The sequence below is a fragment of the Hesperophylax consimilis genome, chromosome 10, assembly GCF_061612785.1.
Source record: "Hesperophylax consimilis isolate HC1 chromosome 10, BYU_Hcon_1.0, whole genome shotgun sequence".
Lineage (NCBI taxonomy): Eukaryota > Metazoa > Arthropoda > Insecta > Trichoptera > Limnephilidae > Hesperophylax > Hesperophylax consimilis.
Window position 1 is genome coordinate 12,835,217 of NC_142845.1, and position 17,305 is coordinate 12,852,521.

Here is a 17,305-nt window from a genome sequence, read left to right on the forward strand (position 1 = left end):
TGGTTATGGGTGAAAGTTTTATGATCTACCGACTACCCGGCACCGGCTGGCTTCGTCCAGCACATGTGAAATTAGCCCTATTAAGCACAAGCTCTCTAGTACCTACTGACAATGCTAATGGTTTCAAAATATTCCGAAATTTATCAATACTTTTGTCAAATCATCAATACAAATTTCATAACTAAAAATAATGATAGTTTAATTGATTTTTTGCAAACTTAATCATTTTTTCTATAAAATTGGCTAATTTTACCAACATAATTTAATATTATACAGTTATTTTTTTAATTCACAAAAGTAGGTACTATAGTAAACTCCATTTAAATTTGTTTTAAATACAGAAAGCACAAATCAAGTTTTCAACTTCAACTATTTAGAAAATTTTATTCACTTTCAAAGATTCTAGTTATCTAAATTTTCAGTGCAAAATTAAATTTAAGTTATAATTCCAGTAAAATCTACACCATAAATAAACCACTCACACCCTCACCATGGTAGATAAAAGAAAAAGGAGTAAGTTCTTAATCAATATACTGTGAAATTTTATTGCAGGTAGCAAAGATATTTGATTAGTTATGAAATCAATGTTGCAATGAAGCTTTAATATTGCTAATCATTTTCTAGATAACTCCTATTATCAGCCAAAAAGAGGTAAGAGATTCCACCATTATTCAATGATAATTTAGAGTAATTAATTGGATATTTGCGGGTTCACAGTACAATACAGATTTGATGAAGGTTGAGAAACATGCGGTAATATTAGCCGGACATTTAATGATTATATTACATTTTAAAAACCTTTTACTATGTAATAAAACAGTCTACAAAATGTATTGGTTTATCTGTTTTTATCAGAATCCTACATTATTCTTTGTTTGGAATTACTTTTTACTACGCATTTTATGGGTATCGACGCAAAATAGGAATAGTAAAAGAATGTTTTGGCAATGACTTTAGTTTTTTAGTTCTATAAAACTTTGAGCATTCGAATTTACCAAAATAATTGTCATGCGACCAGCATAATATTAATTTTGTCATCCATAGTTGTAAATTTAAAACTATCGATTTCCATCTTTCAGGTATTTTCTACTTGTTATTGTTATATTCACAATCATAATTTTATTGGGATCTATCAAATTTTACTAATTTAAATTCGTGTATATACCTAGCTATTAATTATTGTAGGCATCTTTAGAAACGTGCAGTGATAATAGTTGAAATAATTACGAAAAATCATTGCTTTTTAAAAAAATATTGAAAGCACCAAAGGCGATAAACAAAAACGTCTTTCAAATGTCACCATTTGTTTTATTGATAAATGAAAATAATTTTTTAAATACATAATATATTGTTTGGCGGTCTATCCTCTTAGTCTACCCACCAAGCATCGGTAAAGCTTCTAATAAAACTATGAATACAAAAATCCCTCAGCACCCTCCGATCATAACATTGCATTGTCGATTTTGGCGGGAAAACGTAAATGCAAGCTTTATCGTATAGCGTTGTATGCTTTTTTGCTAGCAATGAATGCTACGGTTTGGTGCAGGTACATCGCCCATATTTCCGTTGACAAATTCAAACAAAAAAGAAATAGGGAAGTTTACAACCGTTATCTAGCACCGCCTCTTCCATTGTCATGTGTTGCATCTCTTTCTTTCAATAAGATACATACGGAAAATAATAGAGAAAGCTACCAGTTGTACCAGCATAATCCTACAATTTCTATTAGTTTAATTATTTTTCGAAAAGTTAATTAAAATTAAGCATGAATAATAGTTTAGAAAATAATGTATTTTTGTATCTGTACAATCCATCTCAAAAATTAGTTAAATTTAATTTTGCGTCAAGAATATTAACGTTCAGCAGTTGGCAAACCTGGTGACGCAAACGCAAGTTTTTGAATTTGACGTTGGCGCTGCCGAGCTGACGCGGAACCCAATCGAGCCACCTCTCTCGTGGAACATTTAGTACGGGCTCCATACAATTTGTTCTAGTTTCTTCGAGTCCTTTGCATAGCCAGTTGCTTCAGTGAATATTTCGGCAATTACAACTTAAAGGTGAGATGATAGAATTTTATAATTAAATAGCCTTCTTATTTCATGCTTATTTAATCTTTCCATCACGCTTTTACAGAATATCATTATTTCTACACGTTGGAATTTCACTTCAAACATGGCCATTCCTTCTTCCATACATTTCATACTTGGCGTGGGTACTGCAGTACCAACGCATTTTTATTAAATTGCGATTTCTCTTCAATATTGTTCGTGATACATCTTTTCTTTGTTCGGGCGATGATAGATTATTGAGTTTATTGATATTCCTAAAAGCTGATTTCCGTGTGCAACGCGTACTTTCATCGAAATATCATAAAAACAAAATGGCTTAGCCTCGAGGCTTGCCCATTAGCTTGGCTTTATCATCAATTTTAATAAATTATTTTTTGCACTTTAATGCCTCGTTTTTACATTAATAATGATCATTTCTTAATTAAAATAGTGTTTTCTATTGTTATATACAAAAAAATCGTCGACTTTTTCTTAGAATCGGTTTCCCGCCAAAAGCGTCTACCAAGCTTTTCTCAGCGTGTCAACAAATGTAGTTTGCTCGAACTATAAAAGGGAATGGGCAATATCTTAATAACTCTACGCGCCCGTCTCAACATTGGTGTCTTATTGCAGCATTTCTAATAATTATTCCTTTTTCTTTTCAGCTAAAATGGCAGATAAACCAAAACGCCCCATGTCCGCCTATATGCTGTGGCTGAACAGCGCCAGGGAAGAAATTAAGTCACAGCATCCTGGACTTAAGGTCACAGAGATTGCGAAGAAAGGTGGTGAGATGTGGAGGGCGATGAAGGACAAGACGGTGGGTAGTGAAATTGCTGTGTGTACACTTTTTTTTTACATTTTTATTTTACATTTTATATTTCCCCCAAAATGATGACACAATACACCGAATTGTATGAATTTGATGATTATTTGTATAACATGCACTACCAACTGAAGATATAGACGCCACTTTTCCCGCGTCAACCCTCGATGTTGGCCCTCTCCTGATTAGTGTTGTGTTTTCAGATATGGGAAGACAAAGCCGCAAAGGCCAAGGAGCAGTACACCAAGGACTTGGAGGCGTTTAACGCCAACGGAGGCGGCGGAGAACCCAAGAAGGCCCAGAAGCGAGGGAAGAAGGCCCCAGCAAAGAAGCCAGTGACCAAGAGCAAGAAGAAGAAGGACGAGTCTGAAGATGAGGAGTCCGAGGAAGAAGAGGAAAGCGAGTGATCTGGTCGCCCCCACCAAGTCCCTGTTCATATTAATAATAAATTCAATTCATGTTTATTTATTACGTCGATCTAAAGGGGGCTTCCCTGGCCCCCTGCTCCAGTTGAGTTCATGTTAGGTGTTAAGTGCTCGGGTGTGTGTACAAAGGAAAGCCCCCGTCCGTGCACAGCATCTGGCTGGCTCTACCATGTCTTTAATAACTCTGACTTATTTTATATACTGATAATAGGGCAGGTGTATTGATAACTTGCTCGTTGTATGTATGTTAAGTAAATTAGTGTAGTTGGTGGTCGTGAGTGGTAAACCTACCTCTTAAATTTGTGTAAATTGCAGTCTGTTTTATGTGTATTTCATCGCAGCCAAAAGAAAAGAATTACTGTTAGGTGTCTCGACTGAAGACGTGCCCAGGTACTTCTTTTGCAATGCTCGTACCTGCGTTAAGTTTAGGAACTTATTCTTTAATTAGTTTGTCAGATTTTAATTAGATAATTACTTTAACAAACCAGACTTAACGCATAGGTAGGTTTTGAAATGGTTCGTCATATTTACATGTTGTTTTGTAAAGTGAAATAGCATTCCTCATGTCAAGTGGTTTTACATTTTCATTAAATGCAAATTTCTTATAAATAAAAACAAATATTTTTTAAACACTTGTCTTTTATGTTGACTTACCTATTCCCGCCCTAGATCCCTTTGTTTAGCCCCAAATTATTCAAAATGACCACCAAAAGGTCTTTATTATTAGCAGTTATCAGTTCACTGACTGATATCTCTTAGCACATTTTGGCGGGATATTCAAAACTTCTCAGCAAAGGGCTTCATGTGCGCTAGTTGATCGGCCCATACAGCTCCATAGCAAATGTATGGCCCGCGGAGTATGGCGATGTATGGAATATTAGTACAGGGAAAGCGCGGTAAATCCGCCCCGTATCCACCTGGCCTTTTCGATGGGGTGCATTCAAGGACCAAATTTAAAATTTGGTTAATGAATTAGACCTGTAAACATTGATTGGTGATTGTGTCAATCATAACATTTTTCTCGTGGTTTTAACGAGGCCGACGTAAGGTTTCTTGGACATCGCCATTTTATATCACTTTTGGCGGAAACGGAAGTGTGTACGCAACCCAAAACCGAAAGCGCCGCGCGGAGGGAAAGAGACAAGAGATGGGTTCGTTCACTCGGCGGCCGCGGCTTGCATAACAAGCAGAGACTGCCAACTGCACCATTCCATTTCAAATGCGTTTCTATGGCAACGTCATGTTGACATACTTTGAGCCGTGTCGGTAAAGTAGGAATGTTTTGGTTTGATGTTTAGATTTTTTTTAGCTGTCAAAATAAATTGTCAAAGAAATACAGTACACACGCTGCAAAAATGCGTTTACTTGGTGTTGTTTCTTATTTAAATTTTGTAAAATTTGTAAACGATCTTGTCTGAACAAGAACAAACGTGATCTGTTTCTGTTTATTTTGTGGCCAGCCATACAATGGCGGGAGACAGTTCTGTACCCTCAAATGTGGACAAGGATAGGGTTGTTCTGGTGACTGGTGGCTATGACCATGTGATTAAATTATGGCAGGCGCACACAGGAGTATGCTTGAGAACAATGCAACATCCAGATTCAGTAAGTCTTTTACCACTGTCTTTCAATAAAACAACAAAATCAAAAAAATAAAGTAAAATATCCTCCATATTTTATTACTAAATGCTTATTTTCGGCTGGGCTAAAGTAACAATTTACTGTATTCGCTGAAATTATACGAATGATTTATCAGGAAACTGTGATTGTATCACCTTTTATATTTTGGTTTTTGCAGCAAGTGAATGCGTTAGACATAATGCCAGACAAGCTGATGGTGGCTGCGTGCGGCTATCAGCACATTCGGATGTATGATCTCGTAGGATCCAACCCAGACCCTGTTATCAACTACGATGGCATTGGCAAAAACATTACCAGAGTCGGTTTTCAGGTAATAATATACTTCTTTGTTTGAACAAGATACAATTGTCAATAATGAAAAACAGAAATGGTGTAAAAATAATAATGATGTTGGCGACCGATACTCTGGTGCCCTCATGGACATCATCCATAACTCGGTAAAGCTGGGACCAATCTTTGTCAGTCGGGTGAGGAACTCTGTCATGCTTCTAGTGACCCTACAAACAGTCATTATTATAGTGTTATTTACTTATTTATCTTAAATTGCTTTGAAATTAAGAAAACTATTCAAAAGTTAAAAACAAAACAGTTAAAACAAGGTATGTCTAAAACTAATAGAAAGAATGAAAAAAGTAATTCAGTAAAAAAATACTGAGACAAACTGAATTCATTTATTTCTTACTTTCAGTTTTAATTAGCGAAAATAATAATATTTGGATGATTTGTATAGCGCCTTTTTTGTGCAAAATCACCTCAAGGGCGCTGTACAAACATATAATGTTAATCTTATTAAAACCTATAGGAAGATGGCAAATGGATGTACACCGGAGGAGAGGATTCTACAGCAAGAATTTGGGATTTGAGGTAATTTTCTTGAGAATTTTTTTAATGCATTTAAAATAAATTATAATTTTACTGATAGACAATTTTCTTCCCAACAATAAAAGTGCAAACTGATTTTTTTTCTAATTAGTGTAGGATCATAATGATGGTTTGATTTTTTTAATACATTTTAGACTCTTGCAGTGTTCATATAAAAAAATATATAAAAGAAAGAGAAAAATTTTTGAAGTAGCTCGCAGAAGCCAAAATGTTGTAAACCCAACAATGTTTCAAAATTTTATGGACATATTTTTAGATTATTTTCATTGATTCTAGTGCAATTAATTTTGTTAGTTTTTATTTGATTTGATTGTAAAAACGAAACACAGGTTTGTTGTAAGGTTTTTCTTGTACATACGTAGATCCCGCCAACTGCAGTGTCAGAGGATATTCCAGGTGTCGGCGCCCGTGAACGCAGTGTGCCTCCACCCCAACCAGGCCGAGATCATGGTGGGCGACCAGAGCGGCATCATTCACCTCTGGGACCTGAAGACTGACCACAACGAGCAGCTGGTATGACTATATATAGTGGCAATGCTACACCAGAGCCGCCAGTTGACTGTGGTCAAATCAGGAACTAAAATTAAGGCATTATGTCTAACATATGCAACATCTGCATACGGGGATAGCCGCTGATGGATTACATTTTACATTAAGCAAAACTCTCACCTAGACTCCGATAGTGCCGGATCGTGAACCGGACCGCAAGTGTCAGATTAGTAAGATCCTGCTTTGTTACGAGTCAGAAAAAAAGGGAAAATACATGTAGGGAATAAACTCGCAAGAAATGTAAATAAAAATAATAGATACTGTCCACAGATTCCCGAGGCCGAGTCGTCCATCCAAGACATCGCCATCGACGCAGAGGGGCGCCTGATGGCCGCCGTAAACAACAAAGGGCATTGCTACGTGTGGTCCCTATCCGGGGGCGCTGACGAGCAGCCCACCAAGCTGAGCCCCAAACACAAGCTGGAGGCACACCCCAAGTATGCGCTACGTTGCAAATTCAGCCCTGATTCAAGGTAATTCATTTCCATATTTTTTGGCTTAATCATCACTTTGCAGTCTGCTAACTCAAGCAATACAAATGATTTATCCGTTCTATAGGGGTAGTTTTACTAATCTTTTATGTATGAAATACATACCGAAATGTCTGTAATATGTGCAGCATGAAAACCTATGAAGGCATTTTCAAATGTTTTACCTAAAATTACAGTACGTATTTCATAATAACTTTGTATGTGTCCATAGAAGTTAAAAGCTTACACCGTCTAAGAACTTTTTTCACCGGAAACATTTTACATTTTTCTAACTAGGTAGATACCTGTATAGAATTGACAGATACTTTTTTTGTAGCATTTCTTGCGGCAGCAGACTACAAAAGGTGTATTTTTTAGTGCTGACCATTAAGCACTCTCTCTCTTTTCCTATTGGGGTGGGGGACCCATCGCCTCCACACAATGTCTCCAGGTGTTCCTGTCCTACGCTACTAATGACCATAGCAGGCCCAGCCTCTCCTCGCACTCTCTCTGGAGTTGCTTCTCCCAACTTTGCAAGGGTCACTGAACGTCTTCCCTCTATTTTTGAAAAATTCCAATAACTTCTTAAATTACCTACTCTTAAGACGGATTGTTTCACAGAATTTGAACAATTTATCAAATTGCAATGTTAATATTTAAGTTCTGAGGAAGTCCTATTCAAGTTTTGTTATTAATTAAGTACTGTGAACCAACCGGCGCACAGTGGGTTGAAAATCGCCTTTCATGGACATTGGAGACTTGAATTTTCAAGAGTATTTTTTTGGCTAGAAATGGATTCTGCTGATCATTCTATGTTATAAAATTTCGTATGAAGCAATTGCGTGTATAAATGAAGGAGTTATCATTTTTTTAAGAAAAATTTGTATGGCACTGACATTAAAAATGAGGCTATCTCTGGAATCATAAGGTTGGCCATTATATCCTTACTACTATTTATTTGTTATTGTGGCGTAAATTGCGATTTTTTTTTTTAAATCCTCAAAGTTGAAAAAAAAACTTTTTTATGTTGATGATTAATTTTAATGCTTAACTCTTTGCACGCGGCCGTATCAACTGTTGTTACGGCAAAAAGTCTATACTCACACGCGGCTGTATCAACAGTTGATACGGAGACTTTGACGGCCGATATTCCAGCGCTCTTTCATCATAAATGTATTTCTTGCTCACTTGGACATTCGTAGAACTATCACGATGCTGACATCTACAAGAATTTCTCAAAAATAAAATTGTATTTCATAAAAAAAGATCGATAATCAAGTGCGCCTCTTCGCGCCTTTTAGTCCTTTAGTTTATATTTTTGTCAACGGATGGCGTTAGTACTAGTATGTCATTCACAACTTTTCATAACTAAAAATGATAAGTGATCATGGTGTTCCACTTGTGTCTATCAACGCAGTGGCCTAAGTACACACACGCCGAGTGAATGGCGGGACCACATTCAAAAGATACGGTACGTCTTTGTATGAAATTTTATGTTTTTTATTTTATAAACATCTCAGAGTGTTGACACACGAGGATTTGTTTTCGTATTGTGGAGAATAATCTGTTCTGTCTATATAGTCTAATAAATCATGCCAGAATGCTATAATTTGACATTTAATTGCGTGTATAGGTATTTGAAAATATGTTCCGCGTACGGGTATAGATAAAACGGAGCAAATTAACACGTTCAAAAGGTTAAATGCTTTACATATGAGTATGCTTTGTCTAGTTTACAATATTTTATTTAGACTGCAAGCCAAAACAGTTTAAGAAATCACAAAAGTTAGTTTTTTTTATTTATTGTTTTTGTGTTTAATTCGTAGAACTCCATTTTTTTTGAAAAATTTAATTAAAATTAAATTTAATACTTGCAGAACTTGAAAATAACCTATTATTATGTAGCCAAAAAAAATACCCTTGAAAATTCAAGGCTCTGTCTATGAAAGGCGATTTTTAGCCCACTGTGCGGCGTATGATAAATAATAACAGAATTTAAATAGAACATTCACAGAACTTGAATTTTGATGAATTATTGAAATTTTGTAAAAAATAATGGTTAGTACACACGCAAAGCTCACATCAAAAGTTAATGTACAGCGCATCATCTTTTCTACCGACACACGACGCTATCAAATATTTGTACCTATGGTAGGAGAGGGGGTCAGTTGAATTCGAGAGCGGCCGAGGAACATAATTTCATCTGTCAAAGTGACAACTTTACTAAGGGAACACGGAACTTAGTTGGTAGCTCCGTAATTAAAATGACCCCCTCTCCTTTTTGCGGCGGAGAGGGGGACGCATAACTTTTCAAATATCGCGTCGGGAGCGGTTACGTAAAATAAATTCGGTTAGCGAAGTTCAGAACCACACTTATAGCGCGTTATCTTTTTACGTGTGTCGGGTCTGTATGGGATTGTATGGCGAGCGCTATTGTGCTTTATATTATCTGTTGATGTGAGCTTTGCGTGTGTACTAACCATCAGTGTATTAAAATTATTTCTGCTTTTTTCGTGATTCTGCGAGATATTATATTTTATTTTATATCAGGGCCCCTTTCGTCCAATCTCATTAAAAATGTGTCAAAAGACGAGTTTTAGATAATTAATCGTAATTTGATCACGACTTTTGGTTTTGCATTGTTGCAATAGTGGTAAAAATTACAAAGTTTCCAAGTGAATTCGAGCGAACGCAAAGGATTTGACAAAGTAATGACATCAAATAGATAAACTCAAAAGATTTCAATATTTCTCAAATTATGTTTATTTCTAATAATAAAATTTGAGAGCTTATTTCATCACCTTTCAAAAACAGTTCTTAGTTTTCGGAAACATTCAGAAATATTCCATTTATGTATTTGGATTTAATTGCATAGTGGAAATATTCCGACCGACAGAATATGCCAGAGGTCGGAGTAAGTAAGCCAAATGTAACGGTGAAAGTTGGGGCGCCAAATGTAATGTATGAAATGGTGAAATGTAATGTAGGTACATTCCAATGTTTACAAAAACGGTAGAGCAGAGATCTCATCTCAAGATTGTGGGAATAATTTCCTGTCAAGTAAGTTAGGTGATCATAAATAATAAGAGTGAATTCTTAATGGAAAATATATTGAAACCATCAAAAGTTACAACAAAGGAGTACAGATAATAACTATATAACCATAGAAATAAAAATAGGCACATACCAGATGGACTCCTGAATCAAACTAAACTAACTTTACGTGGTCGAGAAACGAAAGACTAACAACGGATGGCGAACGAAAACTTGTATTCGGTAGCGGGGAACGGACCCGGGACGAAGGCCAGGACATCCTTCTCTTAGTGGAAGCGGGAGGACGCATCTCCTTCAATGGACGCCTGCAGGGGCATCAGGCCTGCAGCACGTGGTAGTCAACCAGACTCTTCTTACGGAGCCAGGACAGCAATCCGTTCTCTTAGGGGAAGCGGGAGGACGCAACTCCTTCAATGGACGCCTGCAGGGGCATCAGGCCTGCAGCACGTGGTAGCCGACCAGGCTCTTCTTACGGAGCCAGGACAGCAATCCGTTCTCTTAGGGGAAGCGGGAGGATGCAACTCCTTCAATGGACGCCTGCAGGGTCATCAGGCCTGCAGCACGTGGTAGCCGACCAGGCTCGTCTTACAGACTTCGGGAACAGCAATCCGTTCCTTCGCGACGCGGGGAAACTCAGCCATCAACTACTAGCCATAGCTAGGACCGATCCATTTACGGTTTCAGTTCCGAAACACGAGTATACAAATATGACCAACGGCCAACACTGGATGAAAAGCGGGATTCCATAATCCCCACTAGAAATAAAAATCAACACGAACTATTCGTGAAAGGATAAACACCCCGCGCCCTTTTTTTAAAGAAATAATAACTCCTATTCACATGATTAACTCAGATTGAAACCCCTTAAAAGGCGAGTGACTGGATCCACCGACCCATCGGCCAAACGGGCCGGGGAGGAAGAGGTTTACCCTTGATGATATATTGGAAGTAGAGGCAACAAGTTGTTCAGTTGGAAAGTATGCAGTCTACATATTCTTGTTTAGCCGTTCATAATTATTATCGCTACAACCATTTCTAGTAGCAATTTCCATTTGGAATGGTGTTTCACCTAGGTGATAATTAAGGGAACTTTTAAAAATATATTTTAACTCCACACAGGAGGCCCTGAGGTTACCATCAGGGCTTATGTCATCTTTAGGGATGCTGAATCATTCCACAACCAATAACCTCTTGTGTGCCACAGTTGCCGATAGTCACAATCAAAATAATCATTTCTTTGAATATAAGTAGCGTCCCTTTAAAATATAGTCATGACACCCTATCCCCAACAATTTTAGAAGGATCCTTTAAAGCCATTCTAATCTCCCGGCCCGTACTGTCAATAATACGTTTAATGACATTATTTCATCTATATGGCCCAACTCCTCTCTTTTATTTACCGATGGCTCCAAATCTCCCGACTCTCCTAACTGTGGTATAGGTATTTACCGCAATAATTCTAATGACAGAATATTTCATTCAATTTCAAACCAATTTTCAATATTTTCAGCCGAGTGCATTGCAATAAATGAATCTCTCAAATATATAATCAGAAATGATTTTGAACATTCCCTTGTTCTCTCTGATTCTCTCAGTTTCCTCCAAAAACCTAAATACAGTCATCAATTTAGCATCGGCACACGAAGAGTTACGTAGTCTCAAATTCAAATTATGTTCTCTGAGGACGGGTTGTTTCAGAGAATTTGAATAATTCTTCAAATTTCAAAGTTAATTTTCAAGTTCTTTTCAGGTTCTGTTATTATTTTAGTTCTGTCAAGTAACTGGCCTATAATGATATAATAACAGAACTCGAATAGGACTTTCACGGAACCCGAAAATGAATATTGAAATTGATGAATTGTTCCAATTCTATGAAACAACCCATCCTAAGCGTTTCTTTTTTGATCTTTGGTTTACGAAAACAGAATATGAACAAAGTTATTTTGTTACAGTTTGCTGGTGACCACGTCGGGAGACTGTACGGCGCGCGTGTGGCGCACCGAGGACTTCAGCCTGGTGCGGGAGCTCAAGTACGACAGCCAGCGCTGGGTCTGGGACACGGCCTTCAGTGCCGACTCGGAGTATGTCTTCACAGGTAACTGGCACCTTTAACTTAACTCTAATAACTTTTTTCACAACTCTTGGGACACACTCCTTTCTTCATTCATATGCGTACATACTCTTGGTTATTCCAACTAAACTTATCAAATGTTATGGCAGAAGAAGTCGGAGACGTCCGAGGAAGACATGGCACAATCTAGTAATACTTGAGTTAGATCATGTCAAGAGTCAGAATAAAAGGAGAGTATGTATGAGACGATATATATATGAATAAAGCAATGAGTGTGTGCCGAGACAGAGTGTCCTTCAAAGAAACAACATGATGGTTAGTTAGTTAAACTTATCCATTTTCATACTCCCTCTTTTAAATAATTCTGTATTCATCCTAGACATGAGAGACTGTAGAAATAAGTCCATACTGTGATACCAAGTGATCTGGTGGCATTCTTCACCTCTTTCAAGTCAATCAAAATGTAAAACTTGAACTTACCAAGTGGAAATTTATTCTTAAATACCCTCGGTCTTAAACCGAAAGGCTTTCTTGTGAAGTGGCGATAAACATAGCACTTGGATTTTGTATATTAGCTATGTATCTATCTCGCTGTGCATGAGACTAGCCCTGGGTCAATTGCGAATGACCTGCTCTTTAAAACCCTCTCACGAGCTTCCACTTATTCTTCCAGAGAGCTTCCAAAGAGCGAGCAGGTTTTTTTTTCGTCAGCACCCAAGTCTGCGACCCACTCTCACCTTCTCTCGCGACCCGGGTGAGGGGTGGCAATGCGAAAGCACATAAATTTTCAGCACCCAGGTCTCGCGATCTACTCTTGCGACCCTACTCTCGCGACCTACTCTTGTAATCCGGGTGCTGGTATGGCGCGGCGAGCTATCATAGAAGATGCATGCATTTTGTTGGCCTAGCATCACGTCTCGAATCAGTTTCTCACGACAGACAGAATTTATCTACTTAATAGAATTGGTAGATTCCTGAAATCTAAAATATACTATCATTTTGGTCAGAGGCAGCTAGCTCTAAGGGTCCAGAAGTGGAAGGTTATTTGAAAAAAAATATATGTAAGTAATATTTATTTGATATTGTGATATGTATACGCTGATATTATCCATATTCATTTATAGGTACCTCTTGAATTCCAGAGTCAAATTACATTTAATAGTAAATTGTTTCATTCTTATCAAACATAATATTCATCGTGCTGTCTCCTTCACGGCAATGACCCAAACTGTCTTCAGCATGCTAAAGCATTTTTACTAGACAACATACTGTCTCCTCTTTTATTGTATAGCACGTAAAGAGGCAGAAGATATCACAGCAGGGACACTGGACAACACAAGCAACATTTTCCGCTTACTGTGGTGGTAGTAGGAGATTTTCAAATATTGTCAGGTTGTTCGTAACCCGGGAATGTTTCTTTCTTTAAAAAAAAAAATCTTAGGTGCGTAGGAAGGGAAGCTTCAATTTGAGGCGTTAGATCAGTGGCGGCTCTTCTATGGGGGTAATTTGGTCAATGATCTCCCAAAAATATACTGCAATATTATTAATTTTAAAAAGGATTTCACAAACTAATCTATTATTTTAGTTTTAATATTTGTGCAGATTCGTACGGTAATAGCGGGTTCCAGTGCCATCTAGCATCCAAATGAGAAGCTATTGTATATACCCGTGGGTCACTTTAAATTTTGTCCCCAAACTATATCCTTTCTTTCTCTTTGCGATACAGACAAAGAAGGTAAACACTCATGTCTGGCGTATGCTTATTACCATACAACAAAAAAATTTAAAGGGGTTTTTCGGGCATATTATCTACAACCTAAGATTATTAAGGTATTAGAGGGAGATGTCAAAAAATGTCAGTCGAAAGTTTTTTGTGTGATAAACGATAGCCATCTTGAACTTGAATATTAGTTTACAAATTATGTTTCGACAAAATGAAAAACGAAATTATGTTCATTGTTGCCGTAATTTGCATGGAATAATTTAAAATATCAAATTCTGTGTATATTGTATTGAAATAAATCGCAAACAATTCATTGAATCATGACAAACATATTCAAATAAAGTGACAATTAATTTATGATTTAAGATTTTCACGGCCAAAAGAATTTTTGTTATTTGTTTTTGGGGTGTTATGCCGTGTTGCGCTAATTCCTTCTTTAGCCAACGTTTCGGACAGCATTGCAGTGTCCATCATCAGGGCAGATGTGTTATTATAATATGATGTGTTATTATAATAACACATCTGCCCTGATGATGGACACTGAAATGCTGTCCGAAACGTTGGCTAAAGAAGGAGTTAGCGCAACACGGCACAACACCCCAAAAACAAAAAAAACAATTAATTTATGTTTTATTATTCAAGAGAGAAAAATAAAGAGGTAAAAGACAATATTTTAAAACGAAAAGTTATATTTTTTGCGGGTGCAATAAAATGAACATATATGTACTTTTGCTTTCATTTTTCACTTTTTAAGTCAATGGATAAACAATGGACTGAGATTGTAGTTAGTGATTTAAAAAACTTTAAAATAGGAAAGATCTTTTAAAAGAAAAAAAAAACATTAATTAGTTATATGTGTAAATAATTAGATAAATAATCTTATATAAAACAATATTGTACCACTGGCTTCAGAATAGGTGAGTATCGGCAAATCAATTACATTCATTGGTGTTTTTATAATATTCACTACGCATTAGTAATTTTTCGGTTGATCTTTCACTTCTGGACTCGTAAAGCCGCCTCTACGTTAGAAGTCACTACTCTCGATGCCTGCTAACTCACAAGACCAGTTATTCGTTGTTTTGATTTGTATAATATTTCATAGTATTATGATTTATTGTCATCTTATAGTTTTGGGAGGTCATTGACTAATTGACCTGAGGGAAGAGCCACCACTGACTGTGGTTCCAGTTTCCAGTTACTGGAGATCTACATAGAACACAAAACAGCTTTTGGTACCAGATACTTTTGTAACCGGTTCCCGATGACGGGAAGATTGATCGGTAAATAGGTTTGATAAAAAAATTATAAATTCATACTACGAATATTATTACCTATGTCAAACGAAAGTAAAAGTAGCCGGGTGATGGGTAATCGGGTTTCAGGTTGTGTACACCGAGTGTCGCTCACAGAGCGGGTTTTTGCAACCCGCTCACGACGCAAGTGGGTTGTGAGCGACCCGGGTCGTGTAAAACGATTGATTAACCCAGCTCTATGAGACATTAACTCTATTTTAACCCTTGAAATCCCCACCCTTTACCCAAGATCATTCACAGTTCATTGTGTCTCTGGAATGGGCTGCCTTCTGATGTATGGATCTGCTCTCAAATTTCACATGATTATGCATTTCTATAATATTATTGTCTTCTTGAAGGTTCCTCTGATGGCTACGCCAGGCTGTGGAATGTGAGCACCGGGGCCATTGAGCGGGAATATTGCGGACACCAAAAGCCTATCACTGCCCTCGCCTTTAGGGATGAAGTCATTCTGTAGACGTGCCACCGTGACAGATTGGCTTTCTTGTGGTGACAAAATATACTAAATATCGTCGCTGTTTTCACTCTACCTCGTCACTACTAAAACAAATTTAAGATTAAAAAAAAAACTGTCATTTTCCTTATTTTAAAGCAATTCTCTTTTTATTTTATTACCACACTATGTATTTAAGTACTTATTAATTAAATTTAAAAAAAATCTTTTTTGATACAATGTATATATAATTTTGTATATTTTTAATACAATACCCCCTTACATATGAACGCGGTGTAAATTTATTGTGGCACAAAATGTGGTAACAGCGAAAAATTTGACTTTTACACGGCGTTTGTATGCTTAAAACGGCCGGTTAAAAACAGGCTTAGGGCCGGCTTTACCATACCAACGTTGAACTGACATGTAAGAATCTAATTAGTAAGACAGTACATACTTAAGTATTATTTAAATAAATAAAGAAACTGCTTTAAAATAAGGAAAATAGGCAGTTTCATCTCTCGTCTATCATCTCCTAAGAAACATGTTTTTGTAGATACAGATACATTGAGGTTGAGTCAGAACAGCGACGAAATATTATAACATATATCTAGTCACACGGTTGCCGATGTTTTTGTGTAAAATGTGTACAAATATTTTAGTTTACATGTGGCTACAGATAACAGATACTACATATTATATTGTAATAATTAAGTAGTCCCACGGTTGCTGATGAAAGTAAAGCAAAGTTCTGTGTATATAAAAATTACCCAATTTACCAAAATTTAAATTTAAGGCTATTCTTAAAAGATTCATAATCTGCTCTGTCCATATGTTATTCTTTAAAATATTAAGATGAATTGATTGTTTGCACCCGTATATATGCAGTACAAATAAATAGTTTTGTCCGTATAAGAACTCAATTCTTTCTTTCTCAATGGTGCCAGTGACTAAATAAAAGACGGGTGCAAACAAATAACTCATTTATTAGCACAACTTGTAAAAAGTGTTTTTTCATAAGATAATTAAATTAGTGCCATCTATGAAAGAGCAGATTTTGAATTCTTTTAAGTATACCCTTAATATAATTCATATTTAGATTTTTCGTCTGTAGTGCAACCATTTGTTTTTTTTTTTGCAAATAATAAAAACTTAATATAATTTTATATTTCTCTTATTATAAATTACTGGTGGTTATTTCATATGTAAGGGGTGAGGTTTGATCATTTTGGGTAGCCTTTTGGTGAAAATTAAAGCACTTGCAGCTTGTTTCGTTCAATTTGGCTTCTAAAATTTTAAAATGAACGAAGGCACCTAGATGACGAGTTAATAAAATATAGAAAATTACAAATTATATATAATCAATTTTAATTTTTAAGTACAACATAATTAACAGTAACGCTGAAGCCATCATTGTGGCACAAGCCACTTAGTATCATTAATTTAGGCATTTGTCAAAATTGAAATTGCATTAGTTTACCATCTAGCAGTGAGACAGTAAGTACACTAAATCTTGCAGTCACCAGTCAGTTACACCATATCTTGCAGCAGCCAGACAGTTGGTACATAATATCTTGCAACCAGCAGACAGTTGCATCATATCTTTCAGCCTAGAGACACGGTAAGTACATCATATATCTTGCAGCAACCAGACAAAAAGTACATAATATCTTGCAACCATCAGACCGGTTGCAGCATATCTTTCAGCCTAGAGGACATTAAGTACATCATTTTTATCTTGCAGCAGCCAGACAAAAAGTACATAGTATCTTGCAACCATCAGAACTGTTGCATCATATCTTTCAGCCTAAGATAGAGTAAGTACGTAATATCTTGCAGCCACCAGAAAGTAGGTGTGTCATTCTTA

General features: G+C 36.5%; 2 protein-coding genes across 3 annotated transcripts; both read left to right on the forward strand.

Annotated features, from left to right (window-relative positions):
• The first annotated feature begins 1,898 nt into the window (after positions 1 to 1,898).
• Positions 1,899 to 3,929, forward strand: HmgD (High mobility group protein D). 2 transcript variants are annotated; one of them, XM_089636598.1, is made up of 3 exons: positions 1,899 to 2,057; positions 2,714 to 2,868; positions 3,078 to 3,929. In XM_089636598.1, the coding sequence occupies exons 2-3, from the start codon at positions 2,719 to 2,721 to the stop codon at positions 3,279 to 3,281; spliced, it is 354 nt and encodes a 117-aa protein (XP_089492724.1). In that variant the 5' UTR covers positions 1,899 to 2,057; positions 2,714 to 2,718; the 3' UTR covers positions 3,282 to 3,929. The 2 variants fall into 2 exon arrangements, with proteins under 2 accessions (XP_089492724.1, XP_089492723.1); XM_089636597.1 differs by having other exon boundaries at positions 1,900 to 2,057; positions 2,714 to 2,886.
• A 656-nt stretch (positions 3,930 to 4,585) lies between these two features.
• On the forward strand, positions 4,586 to 16,602 carry Lst8 (MTOR associated protein, LST8). Its single transcript, XM_089636600.1, has 7 exons — positions 4,586 to 4,904; positions 5,098 to 5,250; positions 5,743 to 5,804; positions 6,185 to 6,335; positions 6,642 to 6,844; positions 11,848 to 11,990; positions 15,344 to 16,602. The coding sequence occupies exons 1-7, from the start codon at positions 4,767 to 4,769 to the stop codon at positions 15,460 to 15,462; spliced, it is 969 nt and encodes a 322-aa protein (XP_089492726.1). The 5' UTR covers positions 4,586 to 4,766; the 3' UTR covers positions 15,463 to 16,602.
• Positions 16,603 to 17,305: the final 703 nt, after the last annotated feature.